At 38.1% G+C, this 21,365-nt stretch overlaps 1 protein-coding gene across 1 annotated transcript in view; it reads right to left on the bottom strand.

Moving 5' to 3' along the window:
* Positions 1–16,026: 16,026 nt before the first annotated feature.
* The window catches only part of LOC108312670 (transcription factor YY2), a 30,523-nt gene continuing 25,184 nt past the window's right edge, over positions 16,027–21,365 (bottom strand). The window contains exons 4-7 of the mRNA XM_037742819.1: positions 20,866–20,960; positions 20,310–20,505; positions 18,347–18,422; positions 16,027–16,873 (exon numbers count right to left, since the gene is read on the bottom strand). Of these exons, the coding sequence (XP_037598747.1) occupies positions 16,651–16,873; positions 18,347–18,422; positions 20,310–20,505; positions 20,866–20,960 (590 nt within the window). The 3' untranslated portion in view covers positions 16,027–16,650. The remainder of the gene's footprint in view (positions 16,874–18,346; positions 18,423–20,309; positions 20,506–20,865; positions 20,961–21,365) is intronic.

Raw genomic sequence — 21,365 nt, 5'->3', positions numbered from 1 at the left:
TTGTCACATTGCTCAGGCAGGTCTTAAACTCCCGGGCTCAAATTATCCTCCTGCCTCTGCCTCCCTAAAAGCTGGGATTACAGGCATGAACCACTGTACCCAGCCTGCCTCTAGTTATTTTATTTGGAATCTGTTTCATACCACTACTCTCCAAAATGTGCAAGACGTGTTTACTCACAGTTAGGTTGAATCCCTCAAGGTGCATTTCTTATGGGTGCCCTTGCTTGCAGTAGACTTAGGCTGGTTGAAGCATAGCCATTTTTCCTGGATATGGGTGGTTTCTGCATTTTGTACACACTCCTTGAACGTTCTGCTTCAAGAATGGGACTGGTGTCATGTGGTCCAGCAGCAACTCCTGCAATACAGAGATGCAGGCCTTTGAGTTTCCTGGGTGGCCCCTGACGAGACCATATTCCCCTCTGGCCTCTGAGGCCAGATTTGCCCCTGAAGCTCTGCTGCTTCATAGAGGTGGAGGCACCGGCATGCTAGGGAGAAGGGACCCGAAAGCTTCACATCTGAAAGTCTCCAGTGGGCAGCACAGCTAAAACCTGGATCCCACATATTTCTTGTTCCATTTCTCCTCTTTTTATCCTTCAATGTTTACAGGGATTACACAACAATCAAACCGCAAGACAAGGCGAATGCATTTCCAGTGCACTCGGATGACACCAAGGGTTAATGATTGATCTCCTGAAAAGTTTAGTCTTGACAGATCTCTTTTCTTTTTCTCAGAAGAGGAAAAAAAAAAGCCACGACCAAACTCTCTCGTTTCATACGACTAAAAGATGAGATTTTTTTCCCCTCTTTGAAGAATACTGCATATATGTTTTTACCCTGGGCAGGGGACTAATTCTACTTGACCAAAATTCACCTGCCTGCCATAATTCCAACCTGGGGAATCTTATTAATTTGTCTGTCTCCCGTTTCTCTTTTTTTTTTGAGATGGAGTTTCGCTCTGTCGCCCAGGCTGGAGTGTAATGGCACAATCTCGGCTCACTACAACCTCCACCTCCCAGGTTCGAGAGCTTCTCCTGTCTCAGCCTCCCAAGTTGCTGGGATTACAGGCGCACGCCACCATGCCCGGCTAATTTTTTGTATTCTAGTAGAGATGGGGTCTCACCATGTTGCCCAGGCTGGTCTCGAAGTCCTGAGCTCAGACAATCTACCAGCCATGGCCAGTGCTAGGACTACAGGCGTGAGCCACTGCGCCTGGCCTGGCCCCCTTTTCAGTAGTAGAGAGAACAATTATGCTTGTCCAGTTCCTTGTCTCCAATAGCTGAGAGCAGGGATGAAACTGGAGTATACAAGTATAGGAGGGGGATCATTTTCTACTTTAGAGTGGACTGTATCCATCCATTCAAGAGATCTTATTGGGCACTGTTAAGAACGAAGTACTATGAGGGTGGCAATACCAAGAGAAAGCATGGGATTTCAGCCCCCAAGAAGTTTATAAACAAGGAAAGGAAATAAGGACACATTAGGTTGTACATAAGTGCCATGAACACAAGTGTTTATAAAACTTAAGACACATGCTACAACATAAATGAACCTTGAGGACATTATACTAAGTGAAATAAGCCAATCACAAAAGGACAAATACTGTGATTCTTGTTTCTTAGAATTATTTTTTAGTTCTAAATTTTTACTTTTTTTTTTTTTTTNAAGTGAAATAAGCCAATCACAAAAGGACAAATACTGTGATTCTTGTTTCTTAGAATTATTTTTTAGTTCTAAATTTTTACTTTTTTTTTTTTTTTGAGACAGAGTTTTTCTCTTGTTGCCTAGGCTGGCGTGCAGTGGCCTGATCTCAGCTCACTGCAACCTCCACCTCCCGGGTTCAAGTGATTCTCCTGCCTCATCCTCCTGAGTAGCTGGGACTACAGGCTCCCGCCACCACACCCAGCTAATTTTTTTTTTTTTTTTGTATTCTTAATAGAGATGGGGTTTCACCATGTTGGCCAGGCTGGTCTCAGGTGATCCACTTGTCTCAGCCTCCCAAAGTGCTGGGATTACAGGCGTGAGCCACTGCATCCAGCCTATTTTATTCTATTTTGAGGCAGGATCTTGCTCTGTCACTCAGACTGGAGTGCAGTACCATCACAGCTCACCGCAGTCTCAACCTCCTGGGCTCAAATGATGCTCCTGACTTAGCCTCCCAAGCAGCTGGGACTACAGGTGTGCACCACCACTCCCAGCTAATTTTTTTGATTTTTTAATAGACAACAGGTCTCACTCTGTTGCTCAGCCTGGTCTCAAACTCCTGGGCTCAAGCAATCCACCTTCCTTGGACTCCCAAAGTGCTGGGATTACAGTGTGAGCCACCACGCCTATCCTGATTCCACTTATATGAAGTATCTACAGCAATCAAATTCATACAGACAGAAAGTAGAATGGTGGTTGTCAGGGCCTAGGAGAAAGGGAGGAGCAGGGAGTTAGTGTTGAAAAGATACAGAATTTCAGTTTTTCAAAATGAAAAAGTTCTAGTGATGAATAGTGGGAATGGTTGCATAACAACGTGAATGCACTTAATACCACTAAATGGTGCATTTTAAAATTGTTCAGATAGTAAATTTTATGTTATGTATATTTTTGCCACACTTAAAACACTTGAGAAGGACAAATATCAAATTGCGGTGTAACATAAAGAATACAACTCAGGGCTAAAAGAACCTGAGTTTTCATTCTGTTATTTCTGTTGACTGACTGTGTGATTTTAGCCAAATCTTTTGAGACGGAGTTTCACTGTTGTTACCCAGGCTGGAGTGCAATGGCGCGATCTCGGCTCACCGCAACCTCCGCCTCCTGGGTTCAGGCAATTCTCCTGCCCCAGCCTCCTGAGTCGCTGGGATTACAGGCACGCGCCACCATGCCCAGCTAATTTTTTGTAGTTTTAGTAGAGACGGGGTTTCACCATGTTGACCAGGATGGTCTCGATCTCTTGACCTCGTGATCCACCCGCCTCGGCCTCCCACAGTGCTGGGATTACAGGCTTGAGCCACCGCGCCCGGCCTTAGCCAAATCTTTTAATTTCATTGTGTCCTCACCTGTGACATACAGAAAATGATAACCTAACTTTTAAGGTTATTGGGATAATTCAATGAGGTAATCTATCAGAAAGTCATTTAGCTAAATGTATGGTATGAGATAAAATAAGTTATCATGGGAATGATGAGGCAAAACTTCATAAGGGAAACAGGACTTGAACTGGTCTTAGAAGGATAGGGAATATTATTTATTGAGGGTCTACTGTATCCCCATCTCAGTTCATGTAGCAAATGTTTGAAGATATTATCCTGATTTTACAGAGATACAAATTAAGACACAGAGATTTTGCACAAACCCAAAAGGTAGCTCTGTCTTTCAAATTCTTCATCCTTTCCACTCATAGGAAGTTGTGAAATAAAAAAAGTGTTAAAAGTGGAAATAGAATAAAAAAATAAAAAGGCAGAGATGATGAATAAATGCAGAAGCTTGTTCTTTTTTAAAGATAATTTTATTTGGAAATAATCTCAAAAAAAGTTTCAAGAAGAGTACAAAGAACTCCCTCAAATCCTTCACCCAGGTTCAACAACTGTTAATGTTTTGCCACATTTGCTCTATTATCTCATTCTCTCAGAACCATCTGGAAGTAAGCTTCAAACATCATGCCCTTTTATTCTATCAGAGAGGACAAACTGTTCCTCTACCCTCTTTGGTTATTTCCTTGGAGCCCTGCAAATTAAACTGATAAAAGACAGATTCACAAGAAAAAGCAACATTTGATTATGTTGGTAGGCATGGAAATTCACAAGGAAATGTGACTCAAGGAGGTGGTTAGAATTTGGGGCTTATATACTATATTAGCCCATTCTCATGCTGCTAATAAAGACATGCCTGAGATTGGGTAATTTATAGAGGGAAGAGGTTTAATGGACTCACGGTTCCACATGGCTGGGGATGGCCTCACAATCATGGCAGAATGCAAAGGAAGAGCAAAGGCACATTTTACATGGTGGCAGGCAAGAGACCATGTGCAGGGGAAGTCCCCTTTATAAAACCATCAGATCTCGTGAGACTTATTCACTATCATGAGAACAGCATGAGAAAGACCTGCTGTCATGATCCAATTACCTCCCACTGGGTCCCTCCCATGACTCATGGGAATTATGGGAGCTACAAGTCAAGATGAGATTTGCATGGGGACACAGCTAAACCAAACTGCATACCACCTTAATTGGGGATGGGGAGGTTCAGAGGGCACTTCTGAGAGAACAAATAACTTCTTAGAAGGGGTTTGGGGAAGGGCACTTACAGAAAAAAATGAGTTTTTCTTTTTAAAGATAAATGAACCCTTAGGAGAATAGATGGGAGATATGAGTTTGTGACAATGTCTGTTTGGGTGTGGCGCCAACTTCTCATCTCCATCTAAGTTGCTCTCAGGGAGGGGTTTAGGGTGATTGAGTTTTTCTGTTTTTTTTTTTTTGTAGATTCTACTTTTAGACACATAAGAGGTTTCAGGAACTTGGCTGGGCATGGTGGCTCACGCCTGTAATCCCAGAATTTTGGGAGACCAAGGCGGGTGGATTACATGAGGCCAGGAGTTTGAGACCAGCCTGACCAACATGGTGAAACCCCAGCTCTACTAAAAATACAGAAATTAACTGGGCATGATGGTGCATGCCTGTAATTCTAGCTATTCAGGAGAGTGAGGCAGGAGAATCACTTGCACCCAGGAAGCAGAGGTCACAATGAGCCAAGATCATGTCATTGCACTCCAGCCTGGGCAATAGAGCGAGACTCTGTCTCAAAAAAAAAAAAAAACATCCCCAATTAAGATGGTATATGACATGGTTTAGCTATGTCCCCACCCAAATCTTATTTCTCCTTCAGCCCAAAATAATTTTTAACAACACAATGACTCATTCTAAATCCATTCAACTCCTGTTCTTCAGCCTGTGTTGCCTGAGAACTTAAACACAGAACATTCTCAAAATCAGGAAGTTCAATGCTATTAGCCCAGAGCTGAGCACCCTGTGCCTGTTCCTCAAGTACCTCTTTGCTGGCAGTTTTAATCTAGAAATGAGGTTGGCTAAGCTTCTTGCAACTATGAGAGGACTCTGTCTTACTCAGCAAAGATTTAAGTGTCTACTTAAATATTTCTAAGGTGCAAAATAGTGCTCTAGACACTTACTACTCAAGTGATGTTTGATGGAGAGCCACATGAGGTTCTCCATCAAAACCACAGAAAACTATGCTTGCATCAATTTCCCCCCCTTTTAGAAAGGGCACCCCTCTTATTGAAGGCTCTTATGCCCTGGCTCCCATCTGCTCCCTCAATTATTTTTTCTTGAGTCCTTTCCATTAGTACCAAATACGCACATGACTCTCCTATTGCTGAAATAATGATAACTTTCTCCTACATCCTTCACTAGGTCCCAGTTTTTCTCCCCTCCCCTTCCAAATTGAAATTCTTGATGGCATTTTCTGTATTTGCAGTCTCTACCTGCACACACCCCACCCACTCCACCATCCACTCCAACCTGGCTCAACTTCTCCTGCCACACTAGAGCTGCTCTCTCAAGATCATCTATGAACTCTTCTACTACAGAGATCCCCAACCTCCAGGCCACAGACTGGTACAGGTCCATGGCCTGTTAGGAACAGGGCTGCACAGTAGGACGTGAGCAGCGGGTGGTCCAGAGAAGCTTCATCTGTGTTTACAGCTGCTCCTCACTTCTTGCATTACCATCTGAGCTCTGCCCCCTATCAAGTCAGCGGCAGCATTAGATTGTCATAGGAGTGTGAACACTATTGTGAACTGTGCACGCAAGGGACCTAGGTTGCATGCTCCTATGAGCATCTAATGCCTGATAACCTGTCATTGTCTCCCATCACCCCCTAGCTAGGGGACTGGCTAGTTGCAGGAAAACAAGCTTAGGACTCCCACTGATTCTACATTATGGTGAGTTGTATAATTATTTCATTATATATTACAATGTCATAATGATATAAATAAAGTGCACAATAAATGTAATGCACTTGAACCATCCCAAAACCATCCCCTACCTCTGGTCCATGGAAAAATTGTCTTCCATGAAACCAGTCTCTGATGCCACAAAGTTTGGGGACTGCTGTTCTACTAGAATCCATGGGTATTTTTCAGTCCTCATCCTACATTATTTCTCTTTCAGCAACATCTCATATTATGAACATCCCCCTCTTCTTGACACATTCTCTTCCCTTTCTATAATGCCAAACTCTTATGGTTTTCCTTCTAATTTTCTGAAGCTCCTTTGTTTCCTCTTCCTGTACTTTTTTTTTTTTTAACTTAAATGCTGGTGTTCCTGAGATCTTTATCCTAGGACATTTTCCCTTTTATTTTCATTCTTCCATATTTTTGCTGGATAAAATGCACTTCCAAGTATTTGGGGGGCATCAGCTCACAAATAGCATCTCCAACTAATTTCTCCTAAGTTCCAGATCTGTATATACAACTGCCTACTTGCCATCTCCACTTGGAAGTCTCTCAGGCATTCAAACTCAAGAGTTCCAAATTGAGGCTGACTCAGTGGCTCACACCTATAATCCCAGCACTTTGGGAGACTGAAGGGGGCCAACCACCTGAGGACAGGAGTTCAAGACCAGCCTGTCCAATATGGTGAAACCCAGTCTCCACTAAAAATACAAAAATTAGCTGAGCGTGGTGGTGCACACCCGTAATCCCAGCTACTTGGGAGGCTGAGGCAGGAGAGTCACTTGAACCCGGGAGGTCAAGGTGCAGTGAGCTGAGATGGAGCCACTGTACTCCAGCCTGGGTGACACAGTGAGACTCCATTTCCAAAAAAAAAAGGGAGTTCCAAATTGAACAGCTTTTCTGATGTTCCCTAGCTCTGTCAATGGCATTTCCATCATTTCATTGCCTTCTTGACTACTTCTTGAACCTAATACACACCTAACCATCAAATACAGTGGAGTCTACTTTTGGTTTGTTCTCTTCTCCTTTCCAATCTCTACTGCCACCACTGTATTCTCCATCACTATCATCTCTTGTTGAAGATTACTAAAATAGTCTTTTTTTTTTTTGAGATGGAGTTTCACTCTTGTCACCCAGGCTGGAGTGCAATGGCATAATCTCGGCTCACTGCAACCTCCACCTCCCAGGTTCAAGCAATTCTCTGGCCTCAGCTTCCCGAGTAGTTGGGATTATAGGTGCCTGCCACCATGCCCAGCTAATTTTCATATTTTTAGTAGAGACAGGGTTTCATCATGTTGGCCAGGCTACTCTCGAACTCCTGACCTCAGGTGATCTGCCTGCTTCAGCCTCCCAAAGTGCTGGGATTATTATAGGCGTGGGCCACGATGCCAGGCTGTGAAATAGTCTTCTAGCCGATTTCTTTGCTGCCAGACTTGCTACTCTCCCACCCATGCTTTACCTTTAGCTGAGATGATCCATCCAAAAGGCAAATCTTGCTTGAAATTTTCAATGACTTTCTATTTGCAATGATGCTAAAGTGCACACTCTTCTTAACATATTTCTAAGACTTGGGCTCTGCTAACCTCTGTAGCTTAATTTTTTGCCACCATGTACTTGTAACACATAGGAGTTCTCAGCATATATCTATTGGTTTAAAAACAAATGGCATTTTTTTCTTACAAAATACAAAAAAGCAAAATTTTATTATTTACTGCTGTATCCCCAGAGCCTAGAACAGTGCCTGGCACATAATAAGTGTGTAATAACATTTGTTAAATGAATCAAAGACTTTATGTACTGATTTCAGTGATTAAAGAATGGAGATGAGCATAACAAATGGAACTTTTTTTAACCAACAGGCATCTCTTAGTGTAACATACTTGTAAGAGTCATATTCTAAAATTTGGCAAGCTTAAAAAGTAACTACAGTGAGCTCAGAAGAAAAACATTTCAAAGAGGGAAAAAGCACAGCTAACCAACTTCTTTTAAACTGGTCATTTATTATAAACAGAAAAATGGTTTAAATCTTATAATAAAATACAAATTCATAGTATCTGCATTACCTCTAATTTTCATGATTTAAATTATGACAATAAAAATTAATGCATGTATTTGAACAAGTAATCAAGAAATGCAATGTTCCACACTTAATCATATAACTAAAACAGATGAAGATAAAATACTTACTTTAAAATCAGGATATCTGTTCCAAAGACAGATTGTCTTTTTAATGTTTAAAAATGAATATTAAATGATTCATAGATAGAATTAAAGCTTGAAAATCTATGAAGCAAACAATACTTTAATTAAGAAGGTGGTAAAAACAGTACCTTTAGATAATAATATAGATTAAGGGTAATAATCTCCAGATTGCTAGTCTATATTGTTTAGGAATAAGAAACGCTATTTCCATAAAAAATAAAGCCACCTAAAGGAAAAAAATGATTTAAGCACTCTATTCTAATGAAAACATGAGATATATACTCATTTCATTGTATTACTGAATTGTAAAAGTAAATTAATAAATAGTTGCCTCTCACATAAATAGTAATTAGTTTTCAAATGAGAGGTAATTTTATTCATTATATTTATTCTTTCCAAAAAATGTAAATTTATGCCTCTTATTGGCTCATATGAAATATCTTTCAAGACTAGCCATCTCTTTTGGATGGCTAGCCAATCATTTGAGGAAAACAAAACATAAGATTATATCCCTACTTTGTACCAACATGAAATACATTCCATGTGCATTAAAGAGTTAAATATTTTTTAAAAAATTAGATCACAAAATTATTACAAGAAAATGTGAATATTCATAAAATCTTGGAGTGAGGAAGATTTTCAAAACATATCACCAAAGGTAGTAAACAAAACAAAGACAAACCATGAAATACTGAAAACAAAAATGAGCATTATACTTAAATGGAGTTGTAATATATTTACACGTAACAAGTCAAATGGTAGAGCTGAGCTTACAAGGAAAAGCAGTAAAAAGATAATCCCTCACATGAAAAATGGGCAAAGGACGTGGATTAAGAAAAAGAACACAATGGCCAATAAACACATTTTAAAATATTCAACTTTTTAAAAAAATCAAAAAGTACAAATTAAAACAAGATGCCATCTTTGGATACCCAATTAACAGAAAAAAATTTAAATGTATACTATATATATAACTGTTCATGCTTCAAGAAAGTCATCTTTAGGATTTTCCTAAGAGTTTCTAGAATTGTCTAAAAAATCACAGAATGCAAAAATATTTAGTTGTAAGGATATTCCTAACAGTTTTATTCATAATATTGCAAAATCAGAAATAATAGGGGCTGATTAAATTACAGGATATTTAACACTGCAATATTATATAGCCACTGAAATAACATTAGAATATTAGTAACATAAAAAGTGTTTGTAATACATTGTCAAGTTTAAACATTGGTTTACCAGTTTATGCATAATGCAACTCTGTTTTCAATTAATCACAATTTATTTTCATTAACATGTTTTCTGTGATTAAAGAGTGTTTATTTTCTGATAAGAAATTATTTTTCTATAAAAGCCAAAAAATTACATTATCGATCTCCTTCTGTTCTAACTTCTTTTTTCTAGGTATTTCCATAACAGAAAAGGGGTACCCTAAACTGGAGAAGGAAACGTTCTATAAATTGTAAAGTGCTACCTCCCATTATAGATTTCTGGTAATACATAAAGGCTAGAAAAATAGTAGAAGCCATTAAAAGATGAAAACAAAGTGGTTCAAAGGTAAGAAAAGAATGCTAGGAATAAAGTATGAAAGCTAAGGACCTGTCAAAGAAAGTACGGTATGGTCAAATATGTTTGTAAACCCTTTGTAAAAATGTGATTCCTCAACAATGAAAAGGAATAAGAAGGTGACAACCACTGAAGGGAAATAATGGGCAAAGGATATGATAAGGAATCTACCAAAGCACACATATTTTAACAAAGAAGTTTAAGCTGGGCATGGTTGTTCACGCCTATAATCCCAGCACTCTGGGAGGCCAAGGCAGGAGGATCGCTTGTGCTCAGAAGTTTGAGACCAGCCTGAGCAACATAGCAAGACCTCCACCAAAAACAAACAAACAAACAAACAAATTAGCCGGGCATGGTGGTGGGTGCATGCAGTCCCAGCTACTCAGGAGGCTGAGGTGGGAGGATTGCATGAGCCCAGGAGGTCAAGGCTGTAATGAGCTATGATCATGCCACTGTACTCCAGTCTGGTGATAGAACAAAGATCCTGTCTCTCAAAAAAAAAATAAATAAATAAATAAAAAACTTTAGCCTCTTTTCTAACAACAACAAAATGCAAATTAATATTAACAGGTAATGTTCTCACTCATAAGTGGGTGTTGAACAATGAGAACACACGGATACAGGGAGGGGAACATCACACACTGGGGCCTGTCAGGGGTGTGGGGGCTAGGAGAGAGATAGGAGGAGGTGGGGGGCTATGGGAGGGATAGCATTAGGAGAAATACCTAATGTAGATGACAGGGTGATAGATGCAGCAAACCACCATGGCACGTGTATACCTATGTAACAAACCTGCATGTTCTGCACATGTACCCCAGAACTTAAAGTATAATAAAAAAAGAACATGTAAAAAGTATTATTGTGAAATATAATATCCCAGACCATGTGCAGAGTAGAACACTTTTTATTGTTTGATTTGGTGGCTTCAAAGGCCATCCTATCCTAAATTCTATCCTATATTGGTTTGTCATAGTACTTCCTTCTGATTTAATATACTGTTTTCATAAGACTAGATGTAAATGTCAGCCTATGTTACTATCAATAAACACACTCATGAACACAGGTTATTTTGACTAGTTACAGAAGGCAAAATCCTTAGCCATTCACTTAAAGACTGCTATTGTTTATCCATTTTGATTGGGGGAAGAAATGCTTAAAAGAGCCCAGGCCTGCAAGATACTCTGGACAATCAGAACCAGCTTGAAGGCACTGGAAGCCTAGAAGGCATATCAAAAGGAGGCAACATCTAACACCAGTACAGACTGAGATTTCAGAGCAAATTAAGTCCTAATCCTACCTTCTGAAAATAAGTACTTTAAATTCATAATACCAGTAATGACGTGAGCATCCCAGGCACCATATTAACTACTTTATGTAAGCTGTTTCATATAACAGTCTTAAAAAGAAAAATACTATTATGTTTATTTTAAGGATAGTTAAATCTATATAGAAAAATAAACCTGGATTCCCTACCTCATATCATATATTCCAGAAATTAAAGATCTCATCATGAAAGTACAACTTTAAAGCAAATAGAAGAAAATGTAAGAAGAATACTACTGTGACAGGACAGGACTTTTTCAATAAGACCTACAAAACATGAATAACAACTCAGGAAATCAATGGATCTTGCTATATTAAACTAAAGATTGTTGTTCAACAAAGGACCTCATAAACAAAATTTACAGATGAGTGACAGACTGAGAAAATTATTTGCAGCATCTAAAATGTATGAGATTGATACCTAGGACTTGGGTTGTTCTGTAAGCAGATTGATATCTGGAACATGGGTTGTTCTGAATATTTGTAAAACAAAGCAAATATTTCAGGCTTTTGGCTATATGATCTCTGTTGCACCTGCTCAACTCAGCCATTGTAGCACAAAACCAGTCATCAAATACATGAATGAATATGTTCCAATAAAATCCAATAAAAGTTGATTAAATTGGCAGTGAGCAAGATTTGGCCTGCAGGCCATAATTTGTTGACCTCCAATCTAGAATACACAAGAAATTTCTATGGATCAATAGAAAAAGTTAGGACACACAATAGAAAACTAGGCAAAGGATATCAATAAGCAAGTGGCAGAATGAAAAATACAAAGGGGTACACAACTATATGAATCTGCAACTTTGTTAGTAATCTAAGAAATGCAAATTAAAATGAAATGTTTTTTTCTTTTTGAAATGTCATTTTAAACCCAACAGATTTGTCAGAACATGGAAGTCAGACAATTCAGGTGGAGGTAAGGGTGTGGGCAAACATGGAACCCTCATGTCTTGCCAATAAGAGGATCAGTTATAAAAAGACATTTTTGGAGGGCAATCTAGCAGTGCTAAAGGAAATCAACTATGTGTTTCCATACTCCAAATAAAGGGGAGCTTTTTGATAAAGGGCAGCAGGCAGCCTTATAACATTACACATACATTACGTTTACTCTGTAATTAAAGACAATATACATGATCTTTATTTTTCTGATTTCTCTTTGAATGGACAAAAATACCACCATAGACTGTCACTAGTCTACAGACCAGAATGTGTTTTAGAAATGAAGAAATTCTCAATATTCTTAGAGTCTAATTCTTAACAGTTTAGAGTTACATATCTTTAAGAGAATTGGCTTTAGGATGCCTGACCAGATTAATGAGATGCAAAATCTACATAAATTGAAGATAAAGTGAGAGTTCAATCTTATACTGTGGAGAGCCAATTACAGGGTTCCACTCTTAGATCCCGCTAGGTTTTCCCTCCTCTACAGCGTCCAGGAGCACATCAGTAGAAAAGTTTGAGAAGCATTCAGTTAACAAGAAGGGACAATTATTGACTATCCATCAATCTTCAGCTAAATAAAACTAACATGTGTGTTTCTTCTTCCCTTTAATGGAAAATTAAATTATACAATATAACCTGCTTTGTAATTAGCCGTTTTTTCCCTACCTCCACCCTGAGTATAACCTATTATAGCACTGAGTTCTGCAACAGAGGGGTTTCCTTTCATTGAATTCATATGTCATGGTCCGATAAAATATACAATGGATTATTCAAATTAGTATGGCCCCAACAGCAAGAGTAGCTTGCAAATGCACTGATTTAAAAGGCTTATTGTCTCAAAGAAAGTATATTTACATGCTCAAAAAAAACTGTTATTCAACTCTATTACTTTTCTGAGAACCATTCCAGAATTAAAATACTTGTAAAATAACTAAAACACATATTTCCCTCCAGTCTTTTATCACATGTACATTTACTTAAAAGGTTAGATTACACAAAAGCATATGCATACTATTGTTTGCTTGGGCATTAAGAGAAAAATAGTTTACATGGAATTGAACACTTCAAAGTTCACACATTAAGAGGGAACCTTATGGCATTTAATTATATCTCAATAAAGCTGTTAAAAAAGTGGCTTAGATAATCAGTTATCTAGTCTTGTGGCTTTTAACTGTAGTGTACTGGGATCAGAGGCAAGAAGTAATGGAATGAGGCTAACCAATCAAAAACAAACACGGGAGGAAGCACTAGGGCAAAAGGTCAAGAAGAACCAAATGTCAGAGTTAAAACATTCTCTTCCAAGAATTCCTAACTTACAGCAGACTTTTCTGTCAGACACTAATGAAAGGAAACATGATAGTCCTCTTTCTTCATCCATAAGCCAGCCATTACCAAGACAGTCGCAAGTGCACAGGAGCCTCATTTAAAAGACTTCTTTTCAAGGCCTGCAACCACTTTCGGGTATAGATTATATGAATGAAAACTGAAGGCTGCTTTTAGAATCAAGAATTTAAAAACAATTAAGGTCTTGCTTTATGTAATAGGAACAATTTTGATAGAAAAGAGTTAAAAAAAGACAACACATAGATGATGATAAACATAAAATGCTGGTACACATTTATTCTTTTATTGCTAAACATCCAATGCTGGAGATTACGATATCTTCAAGTTAAGGTTTAAGAATGAATTACAGAACAGTCCGAAGATTTGTAGAAAAAAATACCTGTGCACCATTAGTATGTGAACATTCAATAAATACCATAGGACAAAATGATGACTGAGAGCCACAATATCCATGAAGCACATGTTTACAATTTGCTGTTAGAAAAGACAATGACCTGTAAGAGCGATTATCAAAAGGTCAAGTTTAACTGTATGTCTTTTCAAACTGAGATGCTGAAAAGAATATATACATTCTTTACAGATTGTAGGTGATTTAAAAAAAAAACTCTCAAAAATGTAAACAATGCAGAGTAGGAACACTGAGAATAAAGTTTTACTGTTGAACAAAGTGACAACACAGAAAGAACACTTTCTTCAATCCTCAAAATAATTCATTTTTCCAATCACTCCACAGAAACCAAAGTACATTCTTTCCATAAAGATGATAATCTGCCAGGGACACAAAGACCTTCCAAGTTTTTTTTTATATTAACATATATTTACAGTAAATATTCAATAATGCTTTTTACGGCTTACTTAAATAGAAACATGCTTTTTCTAATCCATAAATAACACTAATCATTATTCACTCAACTGCATTTATTAAGTACTTACATCTCATGCACTGCGCCAGGGATGCAAAGATGAATATGATATGGTCCTTGCTGTAGAAGTGCCCACAACCAAGCTAAACAAGACAACACATAACATTTTCTTTCTTACTTAATGAGGCCAGTTGTATACAAATGGTACTGATCTGCTCTTTCCTAGTAAAGTGGTTCCCAAACCCTGATCCTATGGATCAACAGACCAAAATGTTTAACAGCTGAAATAAAATAAGATTTGGCTTTTGTTTTTCTACTCAGAAAAATAAATTAATAAGATTTCTTCTATTAAAATTTTTTCTCCATTTAAAAAAAACGGACTTGCACATATACAACCTTTTCATTAGTAAACTGCTTACTTCATGTAATCAAATTAGTTATATAAGTATTTCATGGCATTCTCCAAGCTCTACTACTTGAACAGGTCTGAGCATTACTATGCTAATATACTCTGATCCCAAACGATTATCTACCTAAAAATAGAACAAATGTCATATTTTCTGGAATAAACCAATAATTCGCAAGGCTTTTGTACTGATATTAACTGATGACTCAAGTCATTAATAAAATGTTAAAATTATATTCAATATACAATTTCTATTAACAAGGCAAATTTGTAATACAATCTAAAAACTTTCATAAAAATGATTTAAAAATTTTAGTGCTTAAAGAGTAACTCGGGCCGGGCGCGGTGGCTCAAGCCTGTAATCCCAGCACTTTGGGAGGCCGAGGCGGGTGGATCACGAGGTCAAGAGATCGAGACCATCCTGGTCAACATGGTGAAACCCCGTCTCTACTAAAAATACAAAAAATTAGCTGGGCATGGTGGCGCGTGCCTGTAATCCCAGCTACTCAGGAGGCTGAGGCAGGAGAATTGCCTGAACCCAGGAGACAGAGGTTGAGGTGGGCCGAGATCGCGCCATTGCACTCCAGCCTGGGTAACAAGAGCGAAACTCCGTCTCAAAAAAAAAAAAAAAAGAGTAACTCAATGATCTGTAAAAGGTAACCTCATGGAATACCTCAGTAAAGAAGTTGGATACATGGCTATTAATGAGTTATTGCCCTTAATCACTTCTGAGTGTATGAGAGAAGCATATATTTTTCATCAAAGAAACAGCAAGCTCAAATACTTCTAAAACCAATAGCTTCACACTAGCCTGCTGACTTCCCAAATTTCCCAGGTCTGCATCTCCGCTCCAAAAGCCCTCAAACCAGGTGTGGCTCTTCCGAGCTCAAGAGTCAGTTCCCAGGCTCTGGCAAATCCACGTCTGTACTCATGTATAGCCATTCTCACTATACTACTAAGTCTTCTGTGGACCCAGAGAGGTAGCTTAGCGGGGAGACAGAAAGCAAGGACTAGGTACTTAATAACCTGACCAGAGAAACATGGGAGTCGCTGGTGAGGACAGAGTATGGCTCAGAGTTTAAGGTCATTGCTTCTTGGAGACAGGAACCCAGGAGCTAGGCCCCAAATGGCCTTAGCAGCACAAGAGAAAATGTTTACCCTGGAAGGGGTCCAAGCTTTAAAGCTCTATAGAGAATGGGAAGCAGGACTGCTGAAGAGCCTCTGGGGTGTCTTGTGATCTGTCAGGAGACTTGGTCTAGTTCTGAGGTTCAACCCTAACTGCCTCCCTCAGCTCACATGCTGCTGGTGTGAGACACTTCGTACAGCTCACTGTGGATGTCAAAGCTAGTGCTACTTTGTGAGGGGGCAGAGACACCTTATCAAAGATGTAATTCTTGTGGGGCAAAACATGTCTCATGATATCATAGGTCTTACTTCCTATTTTGTTCATTTATTTGGTATCATTTAACAAAGATTTTTCCCTTTCACATCAGCAGACTCTTCTATAGAATTTTACTAATTATAATCAGACCTCAGCTTTCAGAGCACAAAATAATACACCATTAAATTTTAAAATACTTTTCAAACAAGACAAAGGACAAGAGATTCAGGCCAAGAAAATGGTCATCCTTCCACTTGGCCAAAGTCTAATCTCCTTCAGATTTTGATTAACGATGTTTTTGTAAGAAGTGTTTCCCTATTAATTGCACCCAGTTCTATTCTCCTTTATACTATTTCAACACAATATGTAATCACACGAAATGGTATTGCATGAATTTGCACCTGTTAAGATATTATTCCACAAGCAACTGGGTACATTCAGTCTCTAAATTAGAATGTAGTCAGGGACTATGCCTTTCATTTCTTCTGCTTATCTTCTACTGCAGAGTTTGGGTACTCTGGATATGGGAGGAGCTCAGGGTTGTTGGCAAGGATGTAATTTTAAGGAAACACTTTATATTTCATACCAAGAATTTCAATGGCAATGGATATTACCACATAGCTGTATACTGTAATTCAGGGTTTCTGCCATATGAGTGCAAACATTACCGTGCTGTAACCATCCAGAGTCCCAGGGTCACATTGGCAGCCAAAAGTACACTGCCACCCAGCAAGATGAAAAACCCTATTAGATCTTTGACATCATTGTCTCCAATCACTGAGGTAAGGGTGGCATCCAGGAAAGAGTTTAAAATCCATTGTCCATCCAAAGCAAAGCAGGGTACTGCATTAACAATAGCCAGAGCTCCTGAGAGGGAAATCAGGTATCTGGGTTAAAATCAGTTAAGGAACCAAGCGTGTGAGGTCTGAGTAGCAACCACATTTCTATGAGTCAGAAAATATTTTGCTGTGACTGAATTTGAGATTATGCTTGAATTCTCTATTTTCTTTAAATCTCTGCCATTCCTTCTTAGATCTCTACTACTTAAAACAAATGAGTTTATATTATTTCAAAGTTCAAAAACCTTGACTAGAAAAATAAAGACCAACCACTTATAAACTAAGCCAATCTATAATGAACTCGTAGGAAGACTAAGGCTTTCTAATCCTTTAATGACACAACAGGGAAAGGAATGTGGAAGGAATAAGAAATAAGGGGAAAATTACTCTTTGGGTCTTACAAAGTATTACTTTAAATTAAGAAACAAAGATTTTGGCCTTTGAAGCCTACTTTATTTTATTACCATCTATAAGGTTATAGCATAAGTCTCTTTGTGACAAAGCTGCACAGTCTATAAGGTACAATCTTTTCTTTTTCTTTTTTTTTTTTTGAGACAGAGTCTTGCTCTGTCACCCAGGCTGAAGTACAGTGACACAATCTTGACTCATTGCAACCTCCGCCTCCTGGGTTCAAGCGATTCTCCTATCTCAGCCTCCCGAGAAGCTGGGACTACAGGCGCACGCCATGATGCCTGGCTAATTTTTGTATTTTTAGTAGGGACAGGATTTCGCCATATTGGTCAGGCTGGTCTCGAACTCCTGACCTCAGGTGATCCACCCACCTCGGTCTCCCAGAGTGCTGGGATTACAGGTGTGAGCCACTGTGTCCAGTCACAATCTTGATTATACATGTTTTTTTTTCAGTAACTGCTCATGTTTTCCATTTCTTTTGTAAATAATTGAGGAAAGACATTAAAAAATTTAAAAGCGACAAAAATAAAGAACCCTTCCACAACTTTCCAGTAATTCAATTCTGCATAATAATTAATATGAAAAAATTCATCTTTTATGTACTATGATAATATGCTAAAGACCACATGAGATTTGGCCTTCTGAATTGCTATCTTAATAGTTGAAACCAGCTTGATCTTTCTTGTGCATTCCTCCCTGGGATCCATGGAACGGATTTATACAATTCCTGGTTATGCAATTTACATCCTCTATTTGGTCAGAACTAATAGGCTCAGATGGGGCAGAATTCATCACCTCACTAGTAACTGAAGCTTCCATTCTTTATAAACTTACTAAAATGTTTTAGACCTGTAAATTCAATTCTCAATTTGTATTCTGGGTTCTTTCCCTTTTACGTCTTTAACCTTTCTCACTCTGATTAATCTTTCTCCTCTGACTTCTTCCCTCCTGGGTACAATCTGATCTTTTTCAACTTTCAAGACTCTTTTTTAGTTGTTAGCAATTAAGTGATGCTTGTGAAATCTATACTTGCAATGTTCTATTCAAGGTAAACTTGATCAATCTCCAAGTAACACACTTTTAAAACATGTTTCACGCCACAAAGGATACTTGACAAATGTCTCCACAACCACTGGCAGATCTATGCTTAGAAAGTTGAAACGTGGGATAAAACTGGTGATGCTCACTGAAAAAGAAGGAATAATAAATATTATTAATACCAGAGAAGCAATAGCATTATTAATTTTACCATATGGTTGAAAATTGGGCTAGCAGATTAAACTGAGAAAGCCCTTCCTAAACATATGCAGGACATATACCTCACACATAAAAGCAAATAATAATTCTAGAACATCTAATAAAAACGGCAGAATGAAAAAATATGTCCCAGTTTGCACTTCTATTTTGAGGCAAGAGTAAGAAATTTACATTAAGAGTCCTTATCCTTTCAAAGGGGTATAACCTTAAAATCAGATTTACTCCTACTATTATGCTACTTAACCTCTTTCAGGTCTGTGGGTTTTTTTTTTTCTCCATTGCCAAAACAAGGATTAAGATGAGGGAATTTAAAGTCTCATCTACTCTGTGGATTCCATAATCTTGTTTTTGTTTAAAACATTTTAAAACTATCATGTAATTAGGTAGAACTCATAGTACACATTTCTTAATTACCCCCACTAGGGACATTTCTTCATTTCTTGGGGTTTTATTTAATCTTTGCAATCAAACTAATAGATAAGAAAAATGACCTCAGTTGTAGTTCAGGATATGACTATGGAGTAATGAGAGAGTCTTTTAAAGAGTAATATAAAACCCACATATCCATTAACTATGAATGAATAAAGAAAATGTGGTCTACCCATACAAAGGAATATCATTTGGCCTTAAAAAGAAATAAGTACTAATTAATGACACAACACAGATAAACCTTGAAAACATTAAGCTACATCAAAGAAGCCAGTCATAAAATATTCCATTTATATGAAATGTCCAGAACAGGCAAATTTATAGAAACAGAAAGTAGATTAGAGATTGCCAAGGGCTGGGGGGTGTTGGGGAGATACAGGGAGTGACTACTTAATGGGTATGGGGTTTCTTTTTGGAGTGACAAAAATATTCTGCAGCTAGCTCGTGGTGATGATTGCACAACTTAATATAGTAAAAATCACTGGGCCAGGTACAGTGGCTCATGCCTATAATCCAAGCACTTTTGGAAGCTGAGGAGGGAGAAATGCTTGAGCTCAGGAGTTGAAACTAGCCTGGATAACATAGTGAGACTCTGTATCTACAAAAAACAAAAATTAGCCCAGCATGGTGGCACCCATCTGTGGTCCCAGCAACTTGGGAGGCTGAGGTGGAAGGATCACTTTAACCCCAGGGGTGGAGGTTGCAGTGAGCTGAGATTGCACCACTGCATTCCAGCCTGGGCAACGGAGTGAGACTCTGTCTCAAAACAAAACAAAAACAAACAAACAAACAAAACCCCACTGAATTGTACACTTTAATGGGTAAATTGCATGGTAAACTATTTTAAAAATCTTGTACAACAAAATGAGTTAGACTACATGGTCTTTAGCCATAAAGAACTTAGTCCAATACTTAGTCCAATGATGCTGCCACTACTAAGACGATTATGCTGGCCCAGTTTTGAAAGTATATTCATTTGAAAGTCACATGTCACACATAAATTACTTTATAGTTACATCCCATGCATCCTGGCATTCTCTATGGTATGTTGCTTTTGCCACAGTTTTGGGGAGCTTGGATAAATTTAATAAACTCTCAGAGGACACCTGAGAGATCGCCTATTTGACCTGGGCATAAATGGTAGGGAAGGAAAAATATGCCATTCTCCATAGGCAGGCATGGATTCAGCTCCATCTTACTTTGTAAGTTCAGATTATCTTCCTACTGCAAAATTTTCACTTAATGCTTAAGAGCAAGTTAACAAGACTTTGATAAATGATCAAATTTATAATAAATGTGTTAATGCAAGAATTGGTAGTGAGTTTCTACCACTGAGACTATACATGATCTTAATGATTTTCTAAGGGTCTACCACAAAAATACTCACCTGTGTAGTGAAGATGCAGAGGATGTCCTACGTATAACATATCAATTTGAGGTGGGTGTTTCACTTTTATTAAGCGAGTGTGAGTTTCCAAAGAAGGTATTATACAGAAATTTGAACTTGAGCTTTTTTCACAGTCTTTGTTGGTTCTACAAACTTGGGTTGCTTCAACTGCTTTCCGGGCAGGAAGACAAGTATGCTATAAATAAAATATTAATCAGTCAATATTTGAAATGATTTATTAAGAAAAACCTAAGTTACATTCCTTAAATGTCTTTCATGCACCTAGCATATCAGGAATGAGGTTCACATAAAAGAAATGCCATCTATGTGCACCTGCTCTAAAATAGATTCAAGTACCCCACTTGGGCAAAATAAGATATTATCACTATAAATTTTTAAAGATTTTCAGATGAATGTGACATGTGAAATGCAGAGATTTTAATAGAATGATACAAATAGAGCAAAAGAGAGAAGTTTCCAGGTTCCATTTTAGCTGTATATGCTTATTTTGTAGTAATTATATCAGACAAGCAAGACTGTTTCAGGGACAACTTACCAAACGCTTATTAAAATTATTTCTGTAGGAGAAGCACACATCTGTGAGGCTGTGATTATTACAGCATTCGGTTGACCCATCTAGCCGTTTGTATGCTAAAGAGAAATATACTGTTTAATAGAGTCTCTTACATAAAAGTATATTTGTAACAAATAATGCCTTTAAGACAAAAAGAATAAGTAAAATGGCATAGGAATTTAGAAGCAACTGTATAATTCAGAGTTCAGCTTGAGGGCTACTTGTTGCAGTTTGATTTTATATTACCAAAAGAGATACATTCAATTTTAAATCAAGAAGCAGCAGTTACCCTAGGTTAGTTGTCCTCGTATAAACTGGCCTACCCATAAAGCTGGAGTTGCAGTGTCTCAGTAGGTTTCACAATAATAAGTCCTGCTGGTCAGGCACAAACATTTAATGAACTGCTATTATGTGCCTGAATGCTGATGATCCAACATTACCTTGGAAGCCCTGCATTGTGGTAGTGGTAAACGGGGCGGGGC

This window comes from Cebus imitator, unplaced genomic scaffold (assembly GCF_001604975.1).
Source record: "Cebus imitator isolate Cc_AM_T3 unplaced genomic scaffold, Cebus_imitator-1.0 Scaffold128, whole genome shotgun sequence".
NCBI classification, from domain to species: domain Eukaryota; kingdom Metazoa; phylum Chordata; class Mammalia; order Primates; family Cebidae; genus Cebus; species Cebus imitator.
This window is presented reverse-complemented; position numbering and strand designations above follow the sequence as displayed.